We start from the raw sequence: 10,000 nt of genomic DNA on the forward strand, positions 1-10,000 counted from the left end.
CTATTTCTTTCCATGTCTTTCATTCTCCCCCTCTCTCCCTATCTCTCTCTGTCTCTCTCTCCCCCTCTCTGTCTTTCTCTCACTCTCCCCCTCTCTCCCTATCTCTCTCTGTCTCTCTCTCCCCCTCTCTGTCTTTCTCTCATTCTCCCCCTCTCCCCCTATCTCTCTCTGTCCCTCTCCCTCTCTCTTTCTCTCCCTCTATCTCTCTCCCCCTCTCTGTCTTTCTCTCCCTCTCCCCTATCTTTCTCTGTCTTTCTCTCCCTCTCCCCTATCTTTCTCTGTCTTTCTCTCCCTCTCCCCTCTGTCTTTCTCTCCCTCTCCCCTATCTCTCTCTATCTCTCTCCCACCTCTTTCTCTCTCTCCCTTTCCCCCTCTCTCTCTCCCACCTCATTCTCTCTCTATTTCTCTCTCTTTCCCCCTCTCCCACCTCTGTCTCTCTCTCCCTATCCTCTCTCTCTACCACCCCTCTCTCTCTGTATGTCTCCCACCCGTCTCTCTCTCTCCCTCTCCTCTCTCGCTCTGTATGCCTCTCTCTCTGTCTCTCTCCCTCTCCCACCCCTCTCTCTCTCTCTGTATGTCTCCCACCTGTCTCTCTCTCATTCTCCCCCTCTCTCTCTTTCTCTCTCTCACTCTCCCCCTCTATTTCTTTCCATCTCTTTCATTCTCCCCCTCTCTCACTATCTCTCTCTGTCTCTCTCTCCCCCTCTCTGTCTTTCTCTCACTCTCCCCCTCTCTCCCTATCTCTCTCTGTCTCTCTCTCCCCCTCTCTGTCTTTCTCTCATTCTCCCCCTCTCTCCCTATCTCTCTCTGTCTCTCTCTCCCCCTATCTGTCTTTCTCTCCCTCTCCCCCCATCTCTCTCTGTCTCTCTCCCTCTCTCTTTCTCTCCCTCTATCTCTCTCCCCCTCTCTGTCTTTCTCTCCCTCTCCCCAATCTCTCTCTGTCTCTCTCTCCCTCTCCCACCCCTCTCTCTCTCCCTGTATGTCTCCCACCTGTCTCTCTCTCTCTCTCCCTTCCCCTCTCTCTCCCTCTCCTCTCTCGCTCTGTATGCCTCTCTCTCTCTCCCCCCCCCCCTCTCTCTCTGTCTGACATCTCTATCGCTCCCTGGTCTGTTTCCAGACAGTTAATAGGCAGAGAGGAGGATCACCACCATAACATTACAGCTTCAGGTAGCCCAGACACATTCATTTTCCCTTTCCCTCTCTGGCTGAGGGCTATGCAAGGTGCACACACACACACACACACACACACACACACACACACACACACACACACACACACACACACACACACACACACACACACACACACACACACACACACACACACACACACACACACACACACACACACACACACACAGGACTAAACGTCACTTCTCCATTTGATAGCACAAAGTGCACTAGAGAGCATTCTCTATGAGCCAAGAATCCACACACAGCACAGCTCAACTGTGGGGGTATCTTGTTACCAAAGAGGATATGCCACGCTTTAAACAGCAGAATCAACAGAAAACCCAATACTCACTGATTTCTGCTGTATAATCGTGCATCTGAATAGACTTCCATTGATTGTAGAGCATTCTGTTCCACTGCCAGACTGCCTGGTATGCCTCACACCATTCTAAAGAGGCCATAGAAGTCAACTAAACCTTGTTCTATCATTCTATTGGCCCAAAACCAACAGTCTGCTCACTCTCATCCAATCACAGAAGCTCTGGATGACTGAACTTCCATCTAGAATCATGGGAAATCAGGCCCACTGGTGAAATTATATCACGTAGGAGCTGCTGAGGAGAAAAACACACATTGCTCTGAGAGGGATGAATTTCCTAGACAGTTTCCCACATACTACATTATTAGCATGACGCATAAAAGGCTATAGCTCGCTCTTGTTCAGGTTATCGTTCATTACATACGTATGATTACCATGTATACCTAACACAGATCCAGACACAGAACAGCAGTTCAGACAGTGCAATATCTTAGTCAATGACTGTGACACACACACACAGTACTCCCCCCTCCTCCACTCCCCATCCCCTCATCCTGCCAAAAGGAGGTGTGACTAGAAGAAAAAGTGATCTCATACATACTCACCAACACCAGACAGAGAAACCCACAACAATTCAATTTCTCCCTCAAAACAAACATTACTAATCTATACCTCCTATCGATTTGGTGTTTTCAACACTGAGAGAGTTTAAAGGGGTGGACATCGACAGAGAGGAGAAAGGCTTTGGGACAGATGAGAGAGAGGGAGGGTAGAAAGAGAGAAGAAGAGATAAAAGAGAGAGCGAGAGAGAGAAAGTGAGAGAGCGAGAAAGAGAGAGATTCTACAAAGAGATGCTTGGTCAGCAGATGGAGTCTGTGTGGTGGGTTGGAGACTAGGGTCTACACTGTTGGTAGCCTGACATCTAAGAACCGCAGGTACACACACACACACACACACAAACAAGCAGCCAATGCTCAGAGAACAAAAAGCCCTACATCCTATGTCACTGGTGAACTGCCACCATGCGGCCCATACGACCACGACTCTGGCATTTCCCTGGTTAGAACCATACGACCACGACTCTGGCATTTCCCATGGTTAGAACCATACGACCACGACTCTGGCAATTCCCGTGGTTAGAACCATATGACCACGACTCTGGCATTTCCCGTGGTTAGAACCATACGACCACGACTCTGGCATTTCCCTGGTTAGAACCATATGACCACGACTCTGGCATTTCCCTGGTTAGAACCATACGACCACGACTCTGGCATTTCCCTGGTTAGAACCATACGACCACGACTCTGGCATTTCCCTGGTTAGAACCATACGACCACGACTCTGGCATTTCCCGTGGTTAGAACCATACGACCACGACTCTGGCATTTCCCAGGTTAGAACCATACGACCACGACTCTGGCATTTCCCTGGTTAGAACCATACCACCACGACTCTGGCATTTCCCGTGGTTAGAACCATACGACCACGACTCTGGCATTTCCCTGGTTAGAACCATACGACCACGACTCTGGCATTTCCCTGGTTAGAACCATACGACCACGACTCTGGCATTTCCCGTGGTTAGAACCATACGACCACGACTCTGGCATTTCCCGTGGTTAGAACCATACGACCACGACTCTGGCATTTCCCATGGTTAGAACCATACGACCACGACTCTGGCAATTCCCGTGGTTAGAACCATATGACCACGACTCTGGCATTTCCCGTGGTTAGAACCATACGACCACGACTCTGGCATTTCCCTGGTTAGAACCATATGACCACGACTCTGGCATTTCCCTGGTTAGAACCATACGACCACGACTCTGGCATTTCCCTGGTTAGAACCATACGACCACGACTCTGGCATTTCCCTGGTTAGAACCATACGACCACGACTCTGGCATTTCCCGTGGTTAGAACCATACGACCACGACTCTGGCATTTCCCAGGTTAGAACCATACGACCACGACTCTGGCATTTCCCATGGTTAGAACCATACGACCACGACTCTGGCATTTCCCTGGTTAGAACCATATGACCACGACTCTGGCATTTCCCTGGTTAGAACCATACCACCACGACTCTGGCATTTCCCGTGGTTAGAACCATACGACCACGACTCTGGCATTTCCCTGGTTAGAACCATACGACCACGACTCTGGCATTTCCCTGGTTAGAACCATACGACCACGACTCTGGCATTTCCCGTGGTTAGAACCATACGACCACGACTCTGGCATTTCCCGTGGTTAGAACCATACGACCACGACTCTGGCATTTCCCGTGGTTAGAACCAAACGACCACGACTCTGGCATTTCCCATGGTTAGAACCATACGACCACGACTCTGGCATTTCCCTGGTTAGAACCATACGACCACGACTCTGGCATTTCCCATGGTTAGAACCATACGACCACGACTCTGGCATTTCCCGTGGTTAGAACCATACGACCACGACTCTGGCATTTCCCTGGTTAGAACCATACGACCACGACTCTGGCATTTCCCGTGGTTAGAACCATACGACCACGACTCTGGCATTTCCCGTGGTTAGAACCATACGACCACGACTCTGGCATTTCCCTGGTTAGAACCATACGACCACGACTCTGGCATGCAGGCACACACACTACAAGTGTGTTCCAAGTAGAACCCTTTTGGGTTCCATGTAGAACCCTTCCCACAGAAAGTTCTACATGGAACCCAGCAAAATTATACTTGAGTAAAAGTCTAAAAGCATTTTGTTTCAAATATACTTATGTATCAAAAGTAAAAGTATAAATAATTTAAAATTCCTTATATTATATAAACCAGATGGCATCCTTTTATTTTTATTTTGTTATTTACGGAAATCCATGGGCACACTCCAACATTGACATCATTTACAAACTTAGCATGTGTTTAGTGAGTCTGCCAGATTAGAGGCAGTAGGGATGACCAGGGACTTTCGGTTGATAAGTGTGCGAATTTGACCATTTTCCTGTCCTGCTAAGCATTCAACATGTAACGAGTACTTTTTGGTGTCAAGGAAAATGTATGGAGGAAATAGTACATTATTTTCTTAAGGAATGTAATGAAGTAAAAGTAATCAAAAATAGTAAAGTAAAGTACAGATACCCCCAAAACACGACTTAAGTAGTACCTTAAAGTATTTTTACTTAAGTACTTTACACCACTGCAAATAACCTTTTTGGAAACGTTATTGTCTAAGAGTGTAGTCTATTCCAGACAGACACCCTCTCTGGCCACATCCTGTCATGGTAGCTGTGTTTCGGGTATGGCAGAGTCACAACTCAACCACATGGCTTAATCCCTATGAGGACTACAATGTGAGGACTCCATGCTGCTTCTGTTAGTGAAGGAATCCCTCTCGCAGGTTTTGTATAAAAACAGGAGTAAAACCACTGGACTGCTGCGCTGGAAATACATAGTATGTGTATAGAATGGAAATACATAGTATGTGTATAGAATGGAAATACATAGTATGTGTATAGAATGGAAATACATAGTATGTGTATAGAATGGAAATACATAGTATGTGTATAGAATGGAAATACATAGTATGTGTATAGAATGGAAATACATAGTATGTGTATAGAATGGAAATACATAGTATGTGTATAGAATGGAAATACATAGTATGTGTATAGAATGCCTCACACAATACTGTACTTACGAAGCTATTTGCTGGTTTGTCCTAAACATTTATTTTACTGTATCTAAATTAGGCCCGTTAGTATCGTTAGTTACTAGTTATTATACTGGTTAGTATCGTTAGTTACTAGTTATTATACTGGTTAGTATCGTTAGTTACTAGTTATTATACTGGTTAGTATCGTTAGTTACTAGTTATTATACTGGTTAGTATCGTTAGTTACTAGTTATTATACTGGTTAGTATCGTTAGTTACTAGTTATTATACTGGTTAGTATCGTTAGTTACTAGTTATTATACTGGTTAGTATCGTGGCATGACACAAAGCGGAATTAACTTCTTTAGAACAGCCCTAATATTGGAAACAAACATCATTATGTTAAGAGTCCTCAAAAAAACATGTTTCAACCTATACCACACACTATTTTACATACGGCAAGTTTTTAAAGGAACAAAGAGGTGGCTACACTTTGTATTTTCATTTTTGCCATGGGAAAAATATTGTGATACTGGTACCGTCAAAGCCTTAATCTAAATGTGACTTTATACGTGACAAGTGACTCAAAATGTTGTGTCTGGGTAGCCTGGATCCCAATTGTTCTTGTTCACTTCACAATATCAACGCAACGGTACCTGAGAAGAGTTTGGCAACAGCCACTATTACAGCTCCAGCTGAGAGAACACCAATGGAAACACTGTTACGAGTATTATGAGGGTCATTGAAGCCCTTCTCCTCCAGACACCTGCTTAACTTTAGCTTCCTCTCCACCTGGGGACAGGGGACAAGTTCTCTTGGCTTAATACATGAATACAGTATTATTCTACAGTCCCATGTGCCTTGGTATTCACAGGAAATGTACAGAAACCCTGTGGTAACACTGGGTACTTTCCAGTCACCGTAAGGGAAAGAGCCCGCACACTAATAGGGCTACAATATAACCAAAACAACCACTAGCTGTTCGCTAACAGCAGGATTATAGCAGCAAGAAGCTAACAGCAGGATTATAGCAGCAGGATGATAACAGCAGAATTATAGCAGCAGGATGATAACAGCAGAATTATAGCAGCAGGATGATAACAGCAGAATTATAGCAGCAGGATTATAGCAGCAGAATTATAGCAGCAGGATGATAACAGCAGGATTATAGTAGCAGGATGATAACAGCAGAATTATAGCAGCAGGATGATAACAGCAGAATTATAGCAGCAGGATGATAACAGCAGAATTATAGCAGCAGGATGATAACAGCAGAATTATAGCAGCAGGATGATAACAGCAGAATTATAGCAGCAGGATTATAGCAGCAGAATTATAGCAGCAGGATGATAACAGCAGGATTATAGTAGCAGGATGATAACAGCAGAATTATAGCAGCAGGATGATAACAGCAGAATTATAGCAGCAGGATGATAACAGCAGGATTATAGCAGCAGGATTATAGCAGCAGGATGCTAACAGCAGGATTATAGCAGCAGGATGCTAACAGCAGGATTATAGCAGAAGGATGCTAACAGCAGGATTATAGCAGCAGGATGGTAATAGCAGGATTATAGTAGCAGGATGATAACAGCAAGATTATAGCAGCAGGATGTTAACAGCAGGATTATAGCAGCAGGATGTTAATAGCAGGATAATAGCAGCAGGATTATAGCAGCAGGATGTTAATAGCAGGATAATAGCAGCAGGATGTTAATAGCAGGATAATAGCAGCAGGATGCTAAGAGCAGGATTATAGTAGCAGGATGACAACAGCAGGATTATAGCAGCAGGAAGACAACAGCAGGATTATAGCAGCAGGATGTAACAGCAGGATTATAGCAGCAGGATAATAACAGCAGGATGCTAACAGCAGGATTATAGTAGCAAGATTATAGCAGCAAGAAGCTAACAGCAGGATTATAGCAGCAAGAAGCTAACAGCAGGATTATAGCAGCAAGAAGCTAACAGCAGGATTATAGCAGCAGGATGTAACAGCAGGATTATAACAGCAGGATAATAACAGCAGGATGCTAACAGCAGGATTATAGTAGCAGGATTATAGCAGCAGGATGTAACAGCAGGATTATAGCAGCAGGATAATAACAACAGGATGATAACAGCAGGATTATAGTAGCAGGATTATAGCAGCAGGATGTTAATAGCAGGATAATAGCAGCAGGATATTAACAGCAGGATAATAGCAGGATAATAGCAGCAGGATTATGATGACAGCAGGATTATAGCAGCAGGATAATAACAACAGGATGATAACAGCAGGATTATAGTAGCAGGATTATAGCAGCAGGATGTTAATAGCAGGATAATAGCAGCAGGATATTAACAGCAGGATAATAGCAGCAGGATAATAGCAGCAGGATGATAATAGCAGGATAATAGCAGCAGGATGCTAATAGCAGGATAATAGCAGCAGGATTATGATGACAGCAGGATGACAGCAGGATGATAACAGTAGGATGATAACAGCAGGATGTTAATAGCAGGTTGCTAGCAACAGGAGGATGACAGCAGGATGCTAACAGCAGGATGATAACAGTAGGATGATAGTAGCAGATTGCTAGCAACAGGAGGATGACAGCAGGATGATAACAGTAGAATGATAGTAGCAGGTTGCTAGCAACAGGAGGATGACAGCAGGATGATAACAGTAGAATGATAGTAGCAGGTTGCTAGCAACAGGAAGATGACAGCAGGATGATAACAGCAGGATGATAACAGTAAGATGATAACAGCAGGATGATAGTAGCAGGTTGCTAGCAGAAGGAGGATGACAGCAGGATGCTAACATCAGGATGCTAACAGCAGGATGATAACAGTAGGATGATAGTAGCAGATTGCTAGCAACAGGAGGATGACAGCAGGATGATAACAGTAGAATGATAGTAGCAGGTTGCTAGCAACAGGAAGATGACAGCAGGATGATAACAGTAAGATGATAACAGCAGGATGATAGTAGCAGGTTGCTAGCAGAAGGAGGATGACAGCAGGATGCTAACAGCAGGATGATAACAGTAGGATGATAACAGTAGGATAATAACCACAGGATGATAGTAACAGGTTGTTAGCAGCAGGATGAAAGCAGCAGGAGGATGACAGCAGGATGCTAACATCAGGATGCTAGCAGGAGGATGATAACAACACAGGCCACATGATGGAATAGCATTGTCATTACTCACTAGTGAACTACAGCCAAGTAAGTGTGCCTCCTCCCTGACAGGACCACAATGAAAATGAAATGACCCTAACTTTTTTTCCTGTTTGTACCCTTGCCTGTTTGGAAGGAATGTACTGTTCCTATCCTATCCGAGAGGTCATCCACTACCTCAAAGCGTTATGGCTAGAAGTTTATTTTGTACATTAAAATACCGAAACAAACCAAATCTCACAAGTGTTGCTAGCCCCCACCCCTTCTCTTTCCCTCTTTCCTGTTCTGGCTCTGATTCCCAGTGCTGTGGAGAACCAGGGGTGGGACAGGGTAACAACTTATCACACGAGTCTGACTGATTTATAAGCAGCTGTTTATGGGCAATAAAGGCAGGAATGTATAAACCACTGCACACTGAGAACACTCTGGGCATCCATCAGTCAACTGGTGTGTTAGTTACCATTGGTCCAGCCAGAGGAAGTGAAACATTAACTAAACAGTCACAGGAGGGTCAGAGAAAACAGAGCTTAAACATTAACTGACCAGTCACATGAAGGTCAGAGGAAGAGAGCAGTGCATAAAACATAACGAGGGCCAGGACAATTACCTGACCATGTGACCTGACCAGGGAAAGCTGTGGCAACCTGTTCTAAACTACAAGGGCCCAGAGGTATCCCTGGGCAGGTGACGTGCTACACACAGAATAAAGAAAATACACTTTGCCTCATTTTGCCTCAAATAAAGGTCAAACAAATCATGATGATGTGGCCGGTGACACTTTGCTTCTCAAAAGTCAAAGATCTTGAAAACATGACTACTGACATGCAAAACGATTTGGAAACGTATCAACAGTGGACTAATGAGAAAAGAAAGACCAAATGGTAGTTGAGTGGATTTTGCCTTTAAGCAACAGACATCCTCATTAGTATTCACCGCTTATTGTGGTCTACGTTATATTTCCATATTATCTTAGATTCAAATTATATGCGACCGAATGGGGGAGGTAGGGACAAACAGCCTCATTGTCATGACACACACACACACACACACACATCTATGGGGGAACTATTTTCCCCTCTTCTTTCCTAAGGTGCCAAATCTGTCTTGCAAAATTAGCCCTTCCACTCTGCCAAACAGCAGTCTGACTTCACCCATTTCGAATGTTAAATAGTTTCTGTGCATCTGTGAGTTCTATCGATTCCCGGAGTCGTTTCACGTTTTCATGTGTATCTGAGCTATTGCTGTTCAAGCAGGCAGAAATTCGGACGGTATGATGTAGCACCGTGATAAAGTCGCTGTCACTACATTAAACATATCATAATGGCAGGTTTAAACACTGGTCGCTGTCATAACGCGGGAGGTTGTCTTCTCCTGAATGAGCCTTGAGAAACGTGCAATTTAACAATTCAACTACCACATTTCTCCTATTTGTTTTCCTCTTTAGCCCAGGGTGCATTGCATGGTGTTGTTGCATGGCCGTTGTGAATGTCAGACTCCACTCTGCAAAGCACATCGATCTGCAGGTTGAACATGGTGAGATTGTTGACTCCTAAATTGATAGTAGTTTGTTTGTCACGGCTGGCTGAAGGACTGGACCAAGGTGCAGCATGAAGCAGTACATTTTCTCTTTATTCAAAATGACGCCGACAAAACAAAGAACAAAAACAAACCGTGAAGCTTTGGGCTATGTGCCCTGAACA

The 10,000-nt window shown here is 44.5% G+C and overlaps 1 protein-coding gene across 9 annotated transcripts in view; it reads right to left on the reverse strand.

The window, feature by feature from the left end:
• The window catches only part of znf512b (zinc finger protein 512B), a 75,759-nt gene that overhangs the window by 52,879 nt on the left and 12,880 nt on the right, over positions 1 to 10,000 (reverse strand). The window contains exon 1 of one of the 9 annotated variants that reach the window (XM_090203753.1): positions 1,526 to 1,727. The exons of 7 other annotated variants lie outside the window; for them this stretch is intronic. In XM_090203753.1, the coding sequence (XP_090059879.1) occupies positions 1,526 to 1,634 (109 nt within the window). In that variant the 5' untranslated portion in view covers positions 1,635 to 1,727. Of the gene's footprint in view, positions 1 to 1,525; positions 1,728 to 10,000 lie in introns of those variants that run through there. One more of the 9 variants, XM_036947528.2, reaches the window with a different exon arrangement.

The sequence above is a fragment of the Oncorhynchus mykiss genome, chromosome 16 (genome assembly GCF_057628025.1).
Source record: "Oncorhynchus mykiss isolate SJ-2025 chromosome 16, ASM5762802v1, whole genome shotgun sequence".
NCBI classification, from domain to species: domain Eukaryota; kingdom Metazoa; phylum Chordata; class Actinopteri; order Salmoniformes; family Salmonidae; genus Oncorhynchus; species Oncorhynchus mykiss.